The 22,521-nt window shown below is 40.3% G+C and overlaps 2 protein-coding genes across 5 annotated transcripts in view; one reads left to right on the top strand and one right to left on the bottom strand.

Moving 5' to 3' along the window:
- Positions 1-7,445: 7,445 nt before the first annotated feature.
- gfi1b (growth factor independent 1B transcription repressor) lies at positions 7,446-15,070 on the bottom strand. The gene is made up of 7 exons (XM_080476817.1): positions 14,914-15,070; positions 14,491-14,591; positions 13,950-14,126; positions 13,613-13,869; positions 11,429-11,566; positions 9,149-9,314; positions 7,446-8,780 (listed from the first exon to the last, which is right to left on the bottom strand). Exons 2-7 carry the CDS (start codon positions 14,582-14,584, stop codon positions 8,602-8,604), a joined length of 1,011 nt encoding a protein of 336 aa, XP_080332943.1. The 5' UTR covers positions 14,585-14,591; positions 14,914-15,070; the 3' UTR covers positions 7,446-8,601.
- A 3,925-nt stretch (positions 15,071-18,995) lies between these two features.
- The window catches only part of tsc1b (TSC complex subunit 1b), a 36,369-nt gene continuing 32,843 nt past the window's right edge, over positions 18,996-22,521 (top strand). For all 4 annotated transcript variants that reach the window (XM_080476803.1, XM_080476802.1, XM_080476805.1 and 1 more), the window contains exon 1: positions 18,996-19,060. The gene's annotated coding sequence lies outside the window, so the exon portion shown is untranslated. The remainder of the gene's footprint in view (positions 19,061-22,521) is intronic.

Raw genomic sequence — 22,521 nt, 5'->3', positions numbered from 1 at the left:
TTGGAAACAGTTGCCTCTGTGTTTACCCAGTTAGTTAAGATGCTGCTGTATTGACAATAACTGTGTGATGTGACGCCCTGTTTACTTTGATTCTAGTTTGTCCTCTTTATCACTGCCTTCAAGGGAGCACAAAGGTTATGTCGCACTCATTTGAGCTGAGGTACAAGACAGTTTTTTTCCTCTTTCTTTGGCAGTTGATTGAAAATCACATGTGCATTTTACACACAGGTTGCTCTGCTTTGAAACTCGACCTTTTGAGTTTTCCATTTGCCTGACAGAGTGTGGCACTACGCGAGGACGCTGTTTTGAATAAGATGATAATCCCCAGGTGCTGGAAGATTCCCCAGAACTGATGAATGGTTGCCTTTAAGTTTTTGTTTTTACATAGATAACACGGTCATATCTTTGAGATGAGGAGCAATAAATCGGAGTGGCAAGCTCCAACAGCTCCCTCCTAGTTTGTTTCACAAACTTGATAACAACAGTCGAGTTCAGGAGGCCTCACCTCAGCTTTGTGCTTGTGCTTCCACACTGTGTAACAAGACGTGTTTGAATAAGCAATGAGATTTCATGGGAAGAAAATTGACATTATGATTTGAGAGAGAAGGTAAAGCATTGGTATGAAAGATGGATGGATAGTATATGGATGATTGTGTCTGATAGCATTAATGATGGCTCACATACTGGGACACACAGGGGTGGAACTAACAAATACATAAATTCATTTTTAATCATTTGACCTTTATTGAAACAGGTAATGTCATTATTCATTTTTCACTAGTTCTCATTTACAAGACTGTTCAGATATCTGTAAATAAGTAGAATTCTGTGGTATGGGCACTTTAATGAGTCATTTAAATCAAACTTAATTACAATTTACACACTGTCATTTATGTAGGTACTGTTGAAATTGGAAGTCCTTGTTGGGTATGGTGTTCAGATCATGTGATATAAAGTTTTCAGTCTGTCTTGTGAACACTGATGTGGAGGGCGTCACATTGGAGGAGACAGCAGACGCGCCACACTCTGACTGACAATCTGTCCACTGCTGTGGTGTGAAGATTTTCTTCATCTTCCTGTCTGCGCTTCCACTGCTTCCCCAGGGGGGCCCGCGTCCCTCCGAAACTCGTCCAACTCTCGGTGCTATCTTGGGCGAAGGCCTGTCCACTCCTCCCTGTCGCGCTGCTGGCTAGTTCCAGCCGTTACTGCATGGGGAGGCCGTGATAAGGTTATCAGACGGCCTCTGCTGCCCGTCTTGCTGTGGAAGAGCCTGCGACCTACAGATTTTACTCAACTCCCCTCCACTCCCACTCAGTCTGTCTCCTCACTCTGCATGTCCCCCTCTTCCTCCTCATCCTCCTCACCCTGTCAACCCCTTCACAGCAGCTGGCTGATTATCAGTGGGGAAGGAAATCTGTATGTGTGCTCATGTTTAGGCGTCAGACGTGAAGTTCAAGCCAAAACTTTAGGAAATGTGATCAAGTTCTGTTGACAAAACATGAGATTAGTTTTTACTGTCTTACTTTATTCAATAGCTGGATCTACTGTGATGACTTTCAAACACAACTACATGACCCACAGAAAATAATTGACCATAAAATCAAAACAGACTAGACCTATTAGGTTTGACATTATTAACAGATTATATACCCACTTACTCGTGGCTGTGTCCAGTGTCCTCAAATGCAGAAATATGTTGGAATGAAACTCTTCTGCTTCAGTTTTAATGTGTGTGTGTGTGTTTTTAGTTTTTTTTTAGGTCTATGCATATTGATGGGATCAATAGATCCTAATGTTAAATCTAGAGTAGGATAACCATATTTTGATATACAAATTCGATTGAAAACCATTTGAGACATGATACTCAACATGTTGGCATGAAGTCTTGATACTCAAAGAAACCTTGTGTTATCATTTCCTTGTATGAATAAAGAAAACATGATAAAATAACATCTCTCGATGATCAAAGACGTACATTTGGACATTTCTCTTGGAAATTGCCCAACGTACTTTATTTTGTTTATAATAATATCCACATCCAGTGATGCAAAAATAGCATGGAACGCTTTGGAATTATATCATGGTACAAATCTAAAAACCTAAAAATATTAAATATAAAAAAAAAATTACTTTACAGCATAAATAACCTTTGAGAAAGTAAAAATAGCCGTTTGAATAGGAGATACTCAAGCATTTGTTTACACACAAAGAGAGGGCTTATTTTCCCATATTTACAATGAACAGATTTTTGTAGCTGAGTCAGAATTTGGACAATTATGCAAAAAACAAATTTTTTTAATCTCTGCTAATTTAAATAAAGAAAAATAATCCTTAAAATGAGCTGCAAAAAGTGCAAATCATACTTAATCTGTAGTATTCCGTGCAAAGGCCAGTCATTGAAAATACATATTCATCTTGGAAAACAATTGCAATTATTTATGGATGCATGAAACTCTTGGACATTGAACTTCTATACCGTCTTTATCTAAACTCATAAGATGGCCGGAGCAAATCTGCTAACAATGTGTGAAAGGCAGAGTTCACCATGGTGAAGTCACCGTCTTTAACAAGGCAAAAACACAGAGACACACACACAGACAATCCCACAATTTACAGACACCAATCAACCCTAAAGCAATGTTGTTGGACTGTGGAAGGAAACTGAAATGCCTGGATGCACAGAGAGAACATGCAAACCCCACACAATATTTCTATCTTTTTTTTTTTTGCTGAAAGATTCTGGCTATTTTTATTATATTGATATATTTTTTATCCAGACAAACTTTTCTTTCATCTTGGTTTGATTGTTTTCATGCTTCCAGTAAGTCCATGTACTATATGTTTCTTTTTTAGTGCTGCTCAGGATCAAATGAAGCGATTGCATTAAACTGAACTAAAAACAGCTGACATGTGTATATCAATAAAACTAACTAACAAGCAACTGAAAACTTAAATCATCTTTTGTAACAAAACATATTGCATCTGCCAAGTAATCCTCTACTGACAGGCCATGCTGGATGAAAAAGGTAAAAATAAATCCATTTCCCCAGTCACCATTGAGTTTTGTAGCAGTCTTGAGAATAGTGACAGACGAGGGGTCATTTAAAAGCACTGTATTTTGTAACCGCAGGAGATGTTGCCCTGTGTTATTTGGCATGTTGTAGGCGTGGCCGTGCCGTGCGTACACGTCATCTGTGCACTTATCTATAGGAAGGCAGGGCCAAGCTGCTGTGTCACTGGCAATCAAACGGTATCACACCCACACAGTGGTTGTGATCACGTTGAGTCTTCCTGTGTAGAGTCACATTGAGGAAATCTGCTGACAGCTTACTTTTTTCGGTTCAGATCAATCTTGCTGTCACTTGCCTTGTCATTTCTCACTGACTCTGGGGAGGCAGAAATATTCCACACAAGGCCCCCTAATCTGCATAACTCTGGATCAGTGGTGTCAAAATTATTAGAGTTCAGCAGCTGAACCGTTGGTGTATAAACGGGGAAAATGCAACTTTGCACATGTATGAGTAGTTGGCCAATAGAAGCAATGGCAGCCTCCAGAGTGTCATGATTCCCAGTCCATAGTCTCCTGGGACTTGGTAGTTTTATAGCTGACAGCCATCGTATTAACAATGGAACTTGGTAGTCAGGTCATACGAATGTCCGTGTGCTTCCCATTGGTGATGTTTTGTTCTTTGCATATATATGCGTGGTTTCATTACTAAAACAAGCAATGGCTCCAACTTATGGTGCGACATGAAAACTACATCATGAACGTTGCCTTGTAAACAGGAAACTTTTCTGAAATGAAAATGCAAAAACAATGCATTTTCAAATTAAATGTTGTTGTGTACACGGGGCCTTAATTTGTCCCGCAGACCCTATGTTTGACACCCCTGGTGTGGATTCAACACTGATTCTTGCTCCATGAGGCCAATCAATGTATTCATGTGTGTGGAGTTGCTGCCTCTTATTCATATTTGCTGTTTTAATACTTTAATGCTTCTCCTCTTAATATATTTCTCTTGGAATAACAGATTCACAAAGATCTTTGTTTAAATTTCTTAAACTTTTTCATTTTAGAATCATCCAAGCTCTTTGCAAATGTTTGATGAAAAACTTCTTTTATAGCAAAATGTCAGCAAAATAACGAAATAAATAACTCTCATGTTTAGAATTGGCAGCATTGAAATGAAATCTGAACAGTGAAAAGTAAGCTTTTAACATTTCAGTTAAAGGTACAAATGTGGACAAAAGATGTGTGTCTGTTTGTCATGTGGCCACACAACGGTAAAACTGGACTCAGATTTCCGTGGGATTCCGGGGATCTCTCACATTAATCTCCCGCTCCAACCAGGCCTCATTTGCATAGAGGTGATTTGCAAGACAAATTCCACCCCGCCTCCATGCAGTGTGTGCCGTGCCTCTGTGTGAGTGTGTGCTTGTGTCAGAGTGTGTGTGCGTGTCTATCATGTCATTGTGGGAGCCTAATATGCTCACACTTTCCATTTATGAGGAGTTCAGCTCCTTGTAGGGACAAAAAAAAAAAAGGAAGTCTCTGTCAGAATTCGATGTGAGGATTACACATTGACGCTAAACCTGCATGCACAAAAACACCAAAATTAAGTGGAAAGTTAAAATGATTAAGTGGTTTAATGTGAAGAGAAGGGCTAGGGTTATGCCAGTCGCTGTATTTACAAGAGTATGTCTGCAAAAGTATATTGAGGTGTGAGACAACAACAAACTAATGCACTGGAGTCGTTTTCTAATTCACGCTTTGCTCATTTTTCTTCATATAACCCACTAACTGCATGACGACAACGCAACCTATTTTAGATTGAAAACATATTGTTGTCTGGTTCTCCTGACTGCTTCCTGGTGCCGTTTTGGTCAACCCGAGTTGCCAGAGAGACAATTTGCAACTTTTTGGATACCGAAGCAAAGGTATGCAAATCAACAAGAGCTAGATAACCACATCGGCACTCCTGGCACTGCACGCTCCTCTTTGGGTTATTTTGTGTCACAAAATCAGAAATACACCACTTGATGGAGGTTTTCACATCCGTACTTCTGTGACAACAGGGAAGGAAGGCTTCAGGTGCACGCACACCTTCTTTAGTGTTCTTCAGTTTTGCCTCAGGCTCCCCACGCCTCTCCTTTCAGGACCCATGTCCTGTTTGTTCAGTCCCACCCGAGGCGATCCTCGGCCTCTCTGTCTGCTGGCTGCATGTGCTGGATTTTGATTTTCTTCCTCGTACCAGGATGCAATGCATAACTGTTAAGAGGAACACAACACACCCTGCTGCCCTGTCATATAAACACACATTTTGCATAGAGACATCGGATTTGTTTGCCAGACCGTACGCCCTCATGTTTCTACTCTTTCCCCTTCACAAACACTGATTTCTGCATCAATGACACAGTGTCAGTGAGGACGGTTTGGCCCTGGAATATAGATTAGGTCAGTGATTAATACATGATTGAGTAATACGAATATCTTTTTTTAATTATTATTATATCTTTATTTGTAAAGGACAAAGAAATACACCAGAGCAGCAATATTAATACAGATATAAGTAATTCTCCATCCAGTTTTGTTTGTTTTCAGTCCAGAAAATGTGCATCACCTGCCATCCAGGCATCAGTCCTTATTCAGCTGTTGTGGAATCCACTCTCCTCTAGTAACTTCAAAGCCTCCAAATACAAATATCCTCAAAGTGAAATCCAGGATACGATAAGTGAAGTATTACATTCCTCGTTCACATTACTTTCGGCTTCTTTTTTTTATTGCCTGATACAACTATAGGTGGGAACTTTATACATTGATTGATGTCACATCAAACCAGGAACCAATCACAATAAACATGGCTCATATTTGAGTACAGCTAAAGATGACTGTCTTCCTATAAGAACAATTCAAATATGGTGCAATAATACAACTAGTATACATGTGTGTAATTGTCTTAATGGGCATTTGTTTTCTCCAGCACAGGTGGGCTCAGTGGAGAATTAGTACAGCGTAACGGAGAAACAAACAATACACTTGTTGACAGTTATCACATCAATCAAACACCTAAACGGTTTGTTCAAGGTACGTAACCCTCATAGGGTGCTCATTGTACCTGGAAGAAATGTGACAAAACCTGGGTGTTAACCAAATATAGTTCCATCAATACTGAGGTAAGTTGCTTGTCTACCTGAATATCTTTGTCATTGGAAAAGACACCTGCACTTTGTCCTGAGGTTTTATTAGATGAACAGCCTGTAGGAGAGGAACAGTCCTGTTCTTCAGTCCGGTGCATCACCATCTGCGAGGTTGTCAAACTCCTGGAAGGCTCTGCAGAAAGCAATCACAACTGCCCAGTGTCCTCGTTCTGTTCATATTTGTATATTTTGCCCTGTTCTCATGTCATCTGCCTGTGTTTGTTTTATTTTTGCTCCTCCTCTGTGCACCATCTCCTCCACTGATGACTTGATTGTTGAAAGCTGTGCCTCCTTCCTGTTTGTCTCTGTCGGTGTCTTTCTCAGGTTTGTCTGTTCTGTCTGCCTTGTCCCGTTATGGATTTGCCCCTTTTATTGAAGATGTCCCTTTGCTTTGTTGCTGCTTTGTGGCTCTTTTTCCACACTCCTCCACCACTAATTCTGCTTTTTGTCCGATGTCTTGTTGGCTTGTGCCGTCAGAGTAAAGCAGTACACACACGACACGTTCAGCCACTTCAAGACCTGCTGTTTTGGATTCTAACCTCTGTTTTCACACATGCTCACTGTGCTTCTTGTCAGATTTCAGAGAAGCAGGTGATGATGTGATTTGCCTCCAGCACCTTAATGTCCCAACAGGTTTGATGTTTGAGGAAGGTGGCGGGTCTTCGTTTGAGACGCCATTTGTTTGTCGAGAGAAATCCAACAGGCTATGTGGGTGGGGCGACGGTTGACAAACGTTATTAGTCCTTTTCCCACAGTGCCTCATTTATCCCATTGGACTCAATTGACTGAAGCGGCTAAACAGCCCCATTGGAGACATTCTGTCAGTCTGATCAAGGAGTTTTTACGGGAGCTGTTTTATTTTTCCTCTCTCATTGTTTCCGACAAGCACTAAACAGAGTGACGTTCCTCACTGCTAGCTGTTCTTTGTTTTCTCTGGACTGGCTCCTCAGTAGTTCAGACTGATTTGCATGCTCTTCCAGGTGTGCAATAATTTGTAAACATTATTATGTCTGATCCTGTGAGAGATTTCCACTGGAGCCACAGTCAAATAATTATCTACATCCGGTTGTCATCCCAAAATGAGTCAGAAAAACACACAGAATGAGTGGAAAAAAGTGTTTAAGGTGCTCGCCTTGCACAAATAGTATGTGGAGTGTACCCGCCAGCTACAAACGATTGTGGTTTGTAAGCTTCTTTATGCTAAAAAATAAATAAAAAATGTCCAGACTCATGTTATCCTTTGTTTTAGAATTTATTCACTCATCCCCCAAATAATTTTTAATATATCCATGCATACGTTTAGTATATTACATAAAAGCGAAAGAGATTTTCTCAGCATTCGAAACACAATGAATAGATGTGTTCTGTCTGTGACAACACGTCTCCCGTTAACACACAGCTTTGACAGATTTTTTAATAATTTATATCACACAGAGCGCCACGGGGGTGAGAGCATTTGTAAGCCACCATCATCCCGTCACAAAAGGCCAGATTTATACCATTTTCAGACAAAATACAAAAATGTATTCCATGTCTGCTAAGATCACGTTCTCCGTTTAATACTGCTGTTTTGATTTTTGAAGACTGGCTAGATCTTTCAAAAGTAAAGATAATTCTTAACCTGAGAGACCAAAGCAATTTCAATTTGACATGCTCAACACTTCCACCAAATGTTTCTGTCAGTTCTATCAGCTATTAGCAGAAATTAAACATTTTTTGTAATGAATGACACATTTTTCAGGCACATCATCATTGGTCTTTATAGATTTATCTTTATATTGTTGCACCCTCGCCAAAATGTATGACAATGATCCATTTAAAGATAATATTCAAATGAAACCTCCAAAAATACTTTTTAAAGTTATTTTTGGATTGCTACAAGAAATAATAATATGCTGACATGAACAATCGTGCCTAGATTAATTTATTCAAGTATTTCACTTAGAAAGAAAAGCTTCCTTTTTGAACAAACCACTTATATGACCATTGAGCTTCAATGTACTACAATTGCTAAGAAAACATCATTCAGAGCTTCGTAGTTGTAAACTTCGAAGCTCTACAACACTATACAGCGGGGGTGACAAACATAAGGCCTGTGCATGAACTGGCTTCATGTTCAGATTGTAGACATTTCCGGAAGTAATGGTTTGGTTTTTCTGAATATATAGACATTGTCATCACGTATACAACAAATAAAAACCTCCTTTGACTTTAGAATAAAAAAACGTATATACGATTGTTGGCGCTCATTCCTCCAGCTCCGTTTCATTGCAACAAAAAGAGCGAGTGCTCAATGACCTCATAAATAACTTATTTCCAGACTTAACCTGTGAACGGAGTTTTAATTAAAACAAGTCTAAGTTGCTCTAACGGGCTACAGACACTTGTTGCTTGGTCTCTCCCTCACTTCATGCCGTGCTGACTCTCGTGGTGCCTGCGGAGATCCACTTTTCGCTGGAAGCCTTTGGAACAAATGTCACACCCAAACGGCTTGAAGCCGGTGTGCTTCCTGCTGTGGGTGATCAGGTTGGAGCTCTGGCTGAACGCTTTGCCACAGACTTGGCATTTGTGCGGCTTTTCACCTGCGAATTTCCAGAACACACCACAACCGTTGACACATGCACGTAATGAAAACGTCAATAATTGTCAAGTAGCTTTTACAAATTGGCTTGCTTTCCAATATAACCAGAAATAGCAGGTATCTCCATTCATCTTTTCAAATAGAGAAAGACGTCATTGTTCAGATTCGTCAAACATACACTGGCAGCCTTCACATCCTTCTACAGAGCTCTGCGCGAAGCAGGAAAACCAGATATGCAAATCAAGAGGATATTTGTTTAGGCCCCCGTTTCTGATTTATCAGCAGTTAGATTACTCCTGGAAACAATTCCTGCACCTGGAAAGAGGACGATAGAGGAGCTGTGGGCAGCTCGTGGAGGCGGTGGTTTACCGGTGTGGATGTAGGTGTGCTTCTTCATGTCGGACTTCTGGTGGAACCTCTTGCCGCAGTATTGGCAGGGGTACGGCCTCGTGTCCGAGTGGATGAGCAGGTGTGTGGAGAGGGTGGACGAGCGCTTGAAGGATTTACCGCACATCTTACACTCAAAGCTTTTTTCCTGGAATGCAAAATTGGGAGGCAAGCAGCAGGAAAGATTGAAAATCAGGCAGTGAGGGTCGACACTCAGAGAACACACTGTCCAAAAATAAAAACTTTTACCTGAGCTTTACAAAGCTTATAGTGTTGACAGCTGCTGAATGTTAAAGGTGCGATTGTTTACAATTTTAATGACACTAAATTTCCTTCAGTTGCTCAACAGTCTCACAGTCTTCTCATATATTATTTCCACACTATGCTATGCCATGTTGATTTATTTTATGCTAATAAAAAGGTTGTTCTCGTCTTACATGTTCCTGTTAAAGATCACCACGATAGAATAGCATACAAGCACAGCATTTAGCTTATTTAGCAACTTTATAGTAAAGAATCTGTTGTCTTCATCAATACATGGGCTTTCATCATTTGCCGTGTTCAAATTTTCTTTATTTAATTTTCATAACTCATGAACATATTTTAAGTGCCAAATATAGTGCAGTATGTGATAATGGAGTCCTGTGTGTGTTTACAAGCTTTGTCCAGCTGCTGGTTTCCTCCCACAGTCCAAAAACATGCATGTGAGGATAATTAGTGACCCTAAATTGCCCCAAGGATTAAGTGTAAGTGTATGTTTCTCCTGTCACGAACTGGCAAGCTGCCCTCGCCCATAGTCAGCTAATATTGGCTCCAACGTTCCGCAAAACTGAACAGGATAACATTGGATAGATGGGTGGATGGATGGATGGATGGATGGATTCTGTGTCTGAGGTTCACACGTCACCATAATTATAGATTTTTCTTTTCAAGTCATTGAAAAATCCTCCCACTTGTGATATTGAATTAGGAGGTGAAGTCACAGTAAGTAAACTTCGATTATTTAAAGTTCAGTCAACAACTTTTTAGTACAAATGAGACATTTCAACCTCTCATCTGGTTACTAAGACATAGAGCAGATAATGTTGTACAAACATGGAAATCTCAGTTGTTAAAGCTAAACTAAGTCACTTTGTCGGGAAGAGCTCATCTCTTCAACTGGGCACAATTATTTAATGTGCTGGGTAATTTAACCCTTTACACAACTCTTAACAGTTGAATCCTTGTTAAAAGGTATTTCAAGGGTCATTTTCACCCTTTTTAATTTACTTAAGATAAATGAAACTGCATGTTTTATGATTGATAGCTGAATGTGTCGCTTCTGTTTATTTTTTTTTGTTTATTTAGTCTATTTATCAGGGACCATGTACAAAAGCATTAATCTTGAAGAAAAGGTGCTTCGTACCAGATCTTAGCTGTAGCTCGTTTCCATCTGCAGTCCCCAGATAGGCACACAACATAATAATACATATTTACGAATATAAGCTACAGTAAAATCAGTAACATTATTAATAACATCAACAATATCCATTAAAATTCCACCTGGTTTCCTAAAATTCATACAAAATACTAAAATACATTATACAACAATACCATTAAAATAGACCAATGCTGACACAGGTTTTCCCTAATGTGATTTATTTAGGTTTTGAGAAAAAGTGTCCCCGTCTACAGACAGCTTCAGGCTGTCCGGAAGCTTCTGTCAGATGTTATTTAATGTTGTTCTCTCATTCAGTACTGATTTTGGAGGTCATTCTCACAAAAATTGACTGATGTTTATGATGATACATGAGAAGTTTAAAGCAGATGAGTGATGCTTCATCATCCATCCATCCATCTTCTATATCATTTAATCTTGTTCAGGGTCACATGGTGTTGGAGCCCATCCCAGCTAACTATGGGCAAGGACAGAAACACCCTGGACAGGTCTCCAGTCCATCACAGGACAATTACACAGAGACGGGCAAACACAAGCATTCACATTCACACTTGGGGGCAAGTGGGGGTCACCAATTAACCTCACATGCATGTTTTTGAACTGTGTGAGGAAATTGGAGCCCCTAGAGGAAAACCCACACACTCAGGGAGAACATGCAATCGCCACACTGACATTCCAGGCGAGTGTTTGAACCTGGACTTTACAGCTCCATGATTAGGATTATTCACACGACTTTGAAAGACACTGCACCTGTTTAAATGCAGCACACAGCTAATACTGAATGTCCTCTGTGATTCTCCTTGACTCATGAGGAGCGCGTTTACCTGAGAGTGAACGTTCATGTGCTGCTCCAGACTGACGGCGTGACCGAAGGTTTTCCTGCAGACGCTGCAGCCGAAAGGCCTCATTCCACTGTGCGACCTCCTGACGTGGACCTCCAGCCCGTGGGGCGTTGAGAACACCTGAAAAACATTTTGTCTTTAATGGTGGGTCTGACAAAATGAGGGTGCGTCTGGAAATTATTCCAAACCACATTCTGAAAAAGCAACAAGTCATGAACTGTTGTCAGGTGTTTTGTTTGTAAAAAAGATCTTTTGCTTTAGTTTACACCTGCAGTAATGTTGCTTAGTTTCACAATTCCAAAGCATGCTTGTTTGGTTAATAGGTGACATATGCTCCACAGCAACCTTGACTTTAATAAAGCAGTGGTTGGTACATTTTTGTTTCATCACATCATACACATCCATCCATCTTCTACTGTTTTATCCACAAAGGAGTTGATCCAAGCCGACTATGAATGAAGGAACTGGTCCATAACAGAGCAAACACAGACACATTCTGACACTCAAACACATGTTTTTGTAGCGGAAGAAAACAAAATCACACTCAAAGGGAAAACATGCAAACTCTGAGCCTCCAACTGGATTCAAACTGGATTTTCATACTGTGAAGCCAAACATTCTTCCCACTGTAACACATAATTTAGTTAAAATGTTTGGTGACTTAATGACATTTCTGTACATTTCAAGCATTGTCAAGGCCCAATTTCATTTATTAAAAATCAGAATTAAAGGGTGGGAAATGAATAAAGCAAATATTTATTCTAACAAAAATTGCGAAAATTCTATGTCATTGCAAGAAGAGTACATTAAAAAAAAAAAAAAAAGCACAAAGACGGTTGCTAGAGATGTATTTCTATAATTCATAGCTTTAATAGTTTAAAAATGCATAAACCTCTGCATGTTATTGTGAAAAAAGTGTTGTTGTTTTTTTATTTCTATATAGTGTTGTGAACATATTGCTATGTCAGAAATATTTCTTGAGTCACTGAAAAAGATTAATTTCTACAAATATTGAGGTGGAAAAATAATCTTGAACTGCAGTCAATCAGCAAACTTCAAAAGCCTCAAGTCAAATTTAGTTTTATTCTGTCTTGTTTTGGTTGCACTCTTTGTATAAATTTATATCGTTGCATATCATAGAGAGAAACATATCAAAAAAATTTGGTTGAGTTACATGTGGAAATGATTATAAACATGTAGCCTATACTTGCATAGACACTTTAATTATTCTATGGAGGCATGTTTGATGCTATTATTTGATTATTTACATATTCAAATTTCAAGTGCATCTTAAAAAAAAACTATTTCGCTATATCTACACTTACAACATCAATGAAAAAAATAAAATCAGTTGCAATTTGATTTAGAATGTAATAACTTCTGCTAATTATAACATTGAAAGAAATCAAGACAGAAAAAGTCAACTGCACCTCTGTTTAAAAAGTCTAAACCTGTTTGAATTTCATTTATTGATACTTTACAAACATGCATATTTCTGTAGAAATTCGTTTAAAATAAATAAGAACTTCCAGACGCATTTCACATCTTCTTCTTCTCACCTTCAGACATTCACTTTGACCCAACAGGAACCCAAAAGTCTTGCCGTTTCCATTCTGTTTTACTTCCAAACATCAACTTTCTATAAGATGTTGAGGGCTAAACCTGTGGACCTCGCTGGATAAATCACTTGAAATGCTTCCCTCTGTTTCCATCTTCAAAACTAAATCATTTAATTATCTGTTGTCCTAAATATCATTCTGAGTTCATAGGTTGTGTGGTTTAGGTGACTGTCTTTGTTGTTCCTTCATCTTTTGTTATTTGTATTTCCATTTCAGAAATATACAAATGTTTATTGATGAGGAGGATTTCATATAAGCCTGTTAGGCTTCTTTCCTCTCTTGCACAGTTTTTATCCTGTAATTCTGTATTATTATAATTTTGTGCAAATAAAATTTGAAATAAAAAAAGAAATCGTATGAAAATAAATATATTGGTGCTGCATTTTTATTTTATATGACTTGTGCATAGAAATAATAAATAATGAAACGGAAAAGGTTTGAAATGTTTCAGTTTGAAATGTTTATATGCAAACATTTGGATTTCATCTTATGGACATGTGCTGTACAGCAGGTGTGAAGCTGTGGTGGGTGGGGTAGGTGGGGGTACCTTGTCGCAGGTGATGCAGTGGTAGGTGTTGGAGGACGGGGAGTAGTGCGTGCTGCAGTCCAGCGGCTGCTGCTGCTGCTGCTGTTGCTGTTGCTGCGGGCTGCGCCTGATGTGGCCTCCGTACAGGCTGCTGGCGTGCTGCAGCACCGTGGGGCTGAAGCTCAGCTGCCGGAGCTCGTAGGCGGAGGAAGGGGAGGACACCGGCTCCCAGGAGTACGCGGGCTTGTAGTACGGTGGGAACTCACCCAGGCGAGGCTCTGAAGGGCGCACGGGTGCCAGTTAGAGTACGCATAAAACAATGCGTTTTACGCAGTGACCGTGCGTAATGGATACTCACCGGTCACGTAGTACGGCTGTGTGGGGGTCGCTGGAGGCCTGGTTGGCTCCGGGTGGACAGGTAAGGGACGCTCTGGTGTTTCCTGCTTTGAAAACAGGCGCAGGTCAGCGGGCGAGCGCTGGTCCTCTGATGGAGGCCTGTCTGCAGACACTGGACTCTCCGGCTGGGATGGCGCATCTGCACAGCCACAGTAATCAATCCCCACGTCACAGACAACACTGAACAAAAGTATTCTCTCCATATCTGAAGTGTAAATTTCTTCATCTCAGCAAATACATGTCACATAATTAATTTGTATCATACAAATAAAACATTGTATTGTAACTGTACTCATTTCCTGCAGTTTAATTAAGGTTGATGTATTTTCTTATTAACGTGAGGAACAATTTAATTTATTTTCCAAACCAAAACCATCAAAAGAAACAGACATGAAGCAGCCTAAACTCGGGCTGTCACACCCGACTGCACTTATTTGATTATCTAAACCGTTGACTCCCTTCACATATTCAGGTAAAATAATATCTGTTTTTAAAAGCCTTACCAGCACAAACAGGGGCCTTCGGCTCGTCTTCGTACGATCGGTGGACATTATAAGAGCTGCACCTTTTGTGTTTTACCAGAAACGACCGAGGCATGTTGATCCTAAGACATACAAGTTGTTATAATCACACGTTCCATAACTTTTTTCTTTTTTTTTTTTTAACAAATTAAAGTCATAACTAAAGCGGTAACTAAAGGAGACGAAAAGTTCAAGTGACCATTTTAACGCACAGTGCGCAACTATCTTGTGATTTTATTTGAAACGATCAAAAATATGCATCAATCAAGCCTTTGTAGAGCGCACATTTAGCTGACCATCTTTTTTTTTTTTTCAAACAATTTAACAAATAAAGATATTTCGTATTCAACACTGCAATTCATGAGAAAGTCCATTTAAAGTTTCCATGCAGTTATTGGCCGTTACCTGGCGGTTTGTTCTCGTTCCAAATCAGATGCTCAGTAATACTAATTATTCCCCAGATCTTCTGCAAAAGTGAAGTGCGTCCCTAAAATCCCATCAGAGGTCAAGCAAAGCAAAGCAGCGTTTAAAAAAAAAAAAAAAAAAGACTGACACTTGTTGCGCCGTCTTCTTCTCCCCGCCCTGATTTTCAATCAGATAATTTCGCAGGGGAGAATCTGACCGTGGTTTCAACCAATGAGGAGCAGCGGCTCAGGCAGCAGGTGGAAATTTGCTTAGAAAAACACTTGTTGTAACAGTTACACAAACCTGCATCGAGTCTGAGATCTTAACAGATACGTGTGATAGAGCTGAACATCTACAGGATGTATTTAAGATTTATTGGAAAAACAAATAAATGCAGAAGACAAGCTTGAATTTAGAATTTGAACAAAAAAAAACAAAAAACTAAAAAATCCGGCTGAATATTCTCATCTCTCAATGTTTGATTTACATGATTTACGTGTGACTGTGTCCTGTGCAAGATTTCAAAAGTTAAAAAGATCATATGAGCGTGCAGCTCCTCCAAAGACACACACACCAAACCAGTCCGGGAGATTATTCCTGTTGACTCTGTGCGTCCGCTCCTATCCATGCGTATCCTTCTCCCGACAGATTTCACTCAGCAGCCCGCTGCACTCACACGCAGGTAAACAAACACATTAAAGATGGATTATTTCACCGAATAGACATGATACATATCGTACAGGGGGATCAGATGAATAACATAAGTTTTCAAAGGTCATCACACATCTGCTACAGCAAGAGAATCTTCTGCTGGAAAAGTGTTGCACGAGGGCCGAAGTATAAGTCTGACATCTAGTGGACAAAGTGCGCACTTACACTCTCAATACGTGAAGTGGCAAAAAAAGTACTCCAATACAACTGATGTTTGTTTATTGTATCCATTAAAATGAGAATGACCCAAGTACTAGTAGAAAATTGTTCTCCTTTCAGATACTTCTCAAAATATTATTAACTCTTTGAGTGCATGTATTTGCATTACCAGTGGCAGCCAATCGATCCAAATACTTTTATAAACTTTCTTTTTTCTAATCGCTTCTATTGACATTCCGTGACAAATGGAGTATATACATCAACTTCAGTCATTAGCACATCAGCATGAGGCTCCATTTACGTGACAAAATTCCAAGTCGAAATACATCAATTTGTGTTTTCACTTTAGAAAAGACAGACGACCGAGTTGGATTGTTATTACAGGTTACTGTCAACTCTACCAAGTCCAAGGAGAACATGGACTGGGAGTCATGACACTCTGGAGCCCGCCATTGTTGTTATTGTCAGTCTACTTGCACATGAGCAGAGGAACTTTTTACTAAGAGCGTGGTGTGCATGCACTGTAGTAGTGTGTCCAAAATCTACAAGGAGTTGTCCCCGAGCGTTTCCTGAAAGTGTCGTTTTCGCCCATCTACATTGGGAACAATGTAATGGATTTATGGAAAACCTTCTCTGATCTGAATACTGTATCAACATTTTTCCCTAAAACTGAGGACGGTTGCTTTTTACACATCAAAGTGGAGGTGGGTTTCAACTATGTCAGTTTTTGGTTTTTTTAACAAATTGGCTCTGCAGTTTCCTAGAATATAAATGGTGTTGCAAAGCTTTCAAATGTTTTTGAAGTATCATAACACTGAGTGTTATGCATGATGTTAAGCTATTGTTGGGATTTCTTACCTCATAAGGATCATGTGGTACCATTCATGTTGGATTTTGGCAGTTTTGCTATCGATAATGATGAATAATTATGAAAGATAATTATTAAGAAAAATTGAATCTGATCTGTATCAGACACCTTGGGACGCACCGCCTGTTTAACAGGAAATTAGATAAACCAAACAGTTAATTTGGAATTTGAATTAATATTTAAATTAATTACAACTACCAGAATTAACAGTAACGTATTGACAGTAACGTATTAACAATAACGTTAGGATGTTGGAGTTCTTGACACAGAAGAGGTCGACATTTCATTCACCTTTGTGCACATTAATAAAACAGCGAGTATGATTAAAAAATTCTATTTATTTGCAGTGAAAACAAATAAAACACAGATTCTAACCATCTATGTACAGCTTAGTGTGTGTGTGTGTGTGTGTGTGTGTGTAAAGGGAGAATGGGGGTGGGGGTGGGGGGGTGGAGGAAGTGTGTGTGTGACCTGGGACGGAACTACAAAGAAAATGGCGGATCGCAACAAACTACACTCAGAATGGTGGTTACCAGAGAACAGGTAGGCTGTCCTCAGTCTCCACCATGTGCTGGGAGAACAATAGAACATGGAAGCTAGTCTCTGTCTCTGTCTCTGTCTCTGTCTCTGTCTCTGTCTCTGTCTCTGTCTCTGTCTCTGTCTCTGTCTCTGTCTCTGTCTCTGTCTAAGGCCCTTTTCTAAAATGAGTTTATGTGAATGTGATTTGCTTTGTAAAACGTCTGGAGTCGTCAGATGATGTTCAGTTACGTCTGTGATGTTGTGTTTGATGTGATATGCGTTGGATTGTGAGTTAACAAGTTAGTAAAGTAACTAACTACTCAGGACGACAGAACAGGTCTGATTTTGAGGAGCCGTCTGCTGACTGGTCAGTGATTTACTACGCGCCCTCAATAATTTAATATCTCGGCCGTATAAATCCTCTGTTAACATACTCAGCTTTGCACTGGTTGTTTTTTTGTTTCGTTTGCTGAGCCACTTTCATGTTGGGACTTGGGAGCAGACGCTACGGCCGTAACCGATGCACTACCGAGTCCGCTGCGTGGGCCGCCGCCAGACCGCTCACACTGGTCGGCTCCAGAGCGCCGGTTCTCTGACGCTGGAGTTCCAGAATCTGCCGGTGTGTGCGACGTGATGCAACGCAACAACTGGACTCGGACCACGTCCACACACGGTGAGCCGGGACACCGGAGCTGCTCCGAGCCCAGAGCCCCGATGTTTCAGGGGCCAGTGGTCCAGGGGCCTTATTTATAAAACATTGTAGGAGTCCTACTAAAATTGTACAAGCGCTCCAAAGCAGAAAATGGCGTGCGCCCCAAGAAATGTGGGGCGATAAAACCGTGCATGCGCACATCTGCACGCACTTTCCTTTTATAGATCACAGTCTACCTGGAAGGTTGCTCAGCTCATATCTCGCCCTCAACACGCCCACTTTCTAATATAAATGGTCAACGCAATGTGCCTCATCAATATTTTTGCATCTCAATCAGCCTGTTGATCTCTGGCACTTATATATAAGGGGTCAAATGAATTTTAAAAGATGAGTTTGAAATTTTAACTTACTCCTATTCATTTTCAACCTTGTTCCTTTTGTCAAAATGTGTTTGCATATTCAAAATCAATGAATTTATATGCTAGTGTAAACCAGCTTGGAATTAAATTTTTGTTTGAGAAGTTCTTGAAGCATGCAGTGTGAAATTTGGAGAATGTTTCTGTCAACAAGTGTGCATATTAAGTGATTGAAATGATTTCCCACTTTAAAAGTCTTCATTACTTGTTGTGCCGGTAATGAGCCTCACTATTTGCCCTCCTAAAAAAAACAACAATAATTTTATAAAAGTGTTACTAGAATGTGTGGCAGTAAATAACCTCCATAGAAACTTCCCCATAAAAAAATAAAAAAATAAAAAATCTAAAGTTTTAGGGGTCGTTGCGGCGGTAATGAGCCTCCATACACACCTCCCTCCTAAAAACCACTAATTTAAAAAGTGTTATAGTTGTGGCAGTAATAAGCCTCCATACACCCTCCCCCTAAAAAAAAATAACTCCAATATGCGCGTGCGCTGTTTGCATGTGGGTCACGCGAAGCCGCATTACACACTTCATCCTTCCACCAATGAGGAGATGAGAAAAACAACATTAGAAACTCCGAAACTGGCAGCGGACGCGTTAAAAACACAACTTCTTCCCTTCATGGTGTCATTTTATAAACTTTCACCCATTAATTTAACGCAGGAGTTGTAAAAAAACAAAAAGTCGCGCTTGTGCCGCGCAGGGCGCTACTTGTGGGATTATTTTGCATGCAGCCTGACGGCGGAGGCGGACAGCGGTGGGATGGGCTGTGAGGTGTTCAAGATGGCGGCGCCCTGTGGAGTGCTGCTACTCTAACAGGTAAACAGCTTCTTTTTTATACGTCTAATGTGTTTTTCTCACGGTGGATCTCAGCTCGGGTGTCGGGGCTGAGTGGAGACAAGCTGTCCAGGTGGCCGGTTGGCGGACCGGCGGAGGCTGTCGGGCTGAATGGAAGCCCCCGCGGAGTGTGGGTCGCTGCTGCCCAGCTAACGTTAGCTCTCCTCGCTGGGGCTGACTTGTTTTTGGGGAGAGCCGGTGATGGCTTTTTGGTTGACGGTGGTGCGGTGCGCATTTCGTCGCCGTTTTATCGGAGTTTTCTGCCTGTTTTTCAAAGCGACGCCAGGTCACAGCCCCCTCACAGGAAAGATGCCAGCATATTTTTTTTAAATAATCGGATAAAGTAAACCCAACCCTGCCCATTGTTCTCTGCGAGTTGTTTACGACAGGCAGCAGCCAGTGGTCAGTACACACACACACACAGCAGCTCAGGCTGACCGGGCTCTGCATCAACCTCCTTATGCATGTCAACACAACACTATACAAACATGATCTCTCTCTCTTATCTGCACATTTTAAGCTTCACTGTGCATCGCAGTTGCACGACTCTTGCAGCTTTTTTTTTCTGCAGCTATGCTTCGTTCAACACTGAATTCTGATCTGTGTTTTTCTGTCGTATGAATTATTAATGCCCTGTTGTTAGTATGTGATCACTCGCATGCAGTCCCCCAGGGGGTCTTGACACCACAGAGACAGAACAGGTCACAGTTTGACCTCCTCGACCTGTCAGCAGGTCCCATGTCTGTCACAATGCATTAGAACATTAGAACACGGCTCCAGCAAAAAGAACATTGATAGGCCAGAATCCACTCATAATAAGGAGACCCTAAGTCACGAGGGAGACCGTTTCATTCATCTCTTGGATCAGAGAACTATAAAATCTAATCTATTTGTCAACACATTTGCTTCATAAAGTAACAATCTTGTTCAAATATTTGAGTCTCTGAGGTGTGCAGTGCAGAACAAGGATATCTCTATTTGAATAGATGTTTTTTTGTTTTTCCAATATATGCTTGATAGAGGCTTTAGCCTATCCCGGCGAAGGCCATGTGAAAAGCAGTGTCCAGCCCAGACAGGATGCCAGTCTGTCACAGGACTCCAACCAGATATGATTATATGACGTATGTGGGAATGCATTTTTCACGGTGAGGTAGTGGTTAGCTCGCTCACCTCGAGACGTCCCCGCTTTAATGCCGTGCCGGTGAACTCTACTTGTGGAGTTTGCAGGTTCTCCCTTTGTGGCTCGTCTGGTGTCCTCCCACAGTTTAAAAACATTTGAGGTTAATTGGTGATTGTGTGTGATTGTCTCCGTGTTTCCAACCCTGTGATGGTCTGGCAACTTGTTCACTATGTACTCTACCTTAGTCTATGTTTCTGTGATCAAGGTATTATGTGCACTAAAATGATACATCACGGACCAGAAAATTGTGATTTCACACTGATAATATTGAACACAAACTCGACAAAGTTCTGTGATATCTGTGAAAGCCACTTTTAATTCATTCTTACAAACTCGCAACAATAATTACTACAGATTGGTGGAGTTGTCACGCCATTTTAAAAGTCATGGTAAAGCACACTTGTTAGTATTCTGGTATATGGAAACAGTGCAAAACAATTACATGATTTGAAATCACATATTCTCTTTAGAATTAGCCGTTCATATGCAAAACCGTATCAGACCTGATCATAAATCCACCTGCAGCAGTCTGTAGTCAAGCCAATCGAATTCTTTGTTTTCCTTTTAAATACTATTTTGCTCTTTGTCTTTCCCGCATGGTAGCACTCCACAGCAATCAGTTCTTTTCAGTGATGGCTGACGCGGGGGGGCTGGGGCCAAAGAGATGCTGATTGGCTTGACAGGAATGAGGAGGATGGATGAGGCCCCTGAAAAAACAAAGGTCACATCAGGGGCTCCGTTGCCTTGTGTATTCAGTGCAGAAGGCATGAAAACAAACCATATATTTTAAACATGAAAAAAAAGGATTTCCTTTAGGTTGCACTTGTTTTTTGTGTGACATTTAAATAAAACAACTTTGATAACAAAAAAAAAAGGGTTTCTGATAGGAAAAAAAATTAAAGAGTTAAAATTTTTGTCTGTGTTTGGTGAGATGTTGGAATGTTAAAACTGGCCATTGTTACCGTAGCAACCATTACCGAGTAAGTATCCTTTAAGTGCTCATTTAGTGAGTACACTATGGCTCGACAAAAATTACATGTAAATCTACACTAAGACCTGCTGAACTAATGTCAATCTGAGTTTATCTGATGGCATCAAATAAGCAGATGCAGGTAGGAAATAGGACTTTATCTTTGGTGTAGATAAATGGATAAATAAAAAGTTTGGCCGCTCCTGTATACAGGGAGTGGGACAGCAAATGATTGCAACTGGAACCAAAAACTTTCTCGACTGGGGTGAGATGTTGGGTCCGCACTCTCAAGGTTAAGACTTCAGATCGACAAGCACTTCCAAATACTCCAAGGCGCTGACGTGAAACTTGATTTCAGGGGCCACATATTACACATACTAACTACCTAGATAACTGCTAAAAATTCCCCAAGCTCCTAATTTCCTCCTTGGAAAATATTCACAGTTAAATGACCTTTTTAGAAAACTGATGACAAAGTAAATACATTTCTTCTGAACTGCAGGGTCACGACAGCAAGTCATCGCAACTTGCACAGTAGACTAAGGTCCCATTCGTGTGACATTTCAAGTGAAAATACATCATTTTGTGTTTTCAATTCAGAAATGTTTTGCAATTACACAGCAATACAATGTCCATTTACACGGAAATGGCAGAAACGCTGAAAATAATGTTGGGCCAGTCGTTGGTACTGGTTGTTTTTGTAATGAAACTACACACACACACCCACACACTCAGAACAATACGATAAACATTAACAATGGCGAGCACATAGACTTTCACACGGGACAGGTGATGGAGTTGGATTGCTATTATGGGTAACTCTCTACTACAAAACTACCAAGTTAGGTTTTTCCCCAATTCCACGCAGCTGTTTTAAAAAAAATTCCTTTTTCAGTGGCTTCAAACACCGTTGTCTCATAAACGGACACCCAAAACACAACAAAAGTTTATGTTTTTACTTGAATACAAAGCCTTTCTGGATTGTTTTTGTACCAACTGCCATTTTTGCCACAAACAGTAATCAATCCTTGGTCTGTCATACTTAACAATTGCCACTTTTCAACTAGCTCCTACTCAGTCCTACTCCGCTCGACCTGACTCTACTTGACTTCGCCTGGGCCATTTTCCATTACATTATAGTACGACCACAGCATGGGCGGAGTCACCAAAGTCTTTCCCTGCTGTGCACAAATAATCACCCCCAATATAATGTGGAGCAAACATGCATTGGCTATCAGCTCAAATTATAAATTAAATGGTATAACAATCCACATTTTGTAATATTTATTATAG

Source organism: Lipophrys pholis (genome assembly GCF_963383615.2).
Source record: "Lipophrys pholis genome assembly, chromosome: 12".
Classification (NCBI taxonomy): Eukaryota; Metazoa; Chordata; class Actinopteri; order Blenniiformes; family Blenniidae; genus Lipophrys; species Lipophrys pholis.
This window is presented reverse-complemented; position numbering and strand designations above follow the sequence as displayed.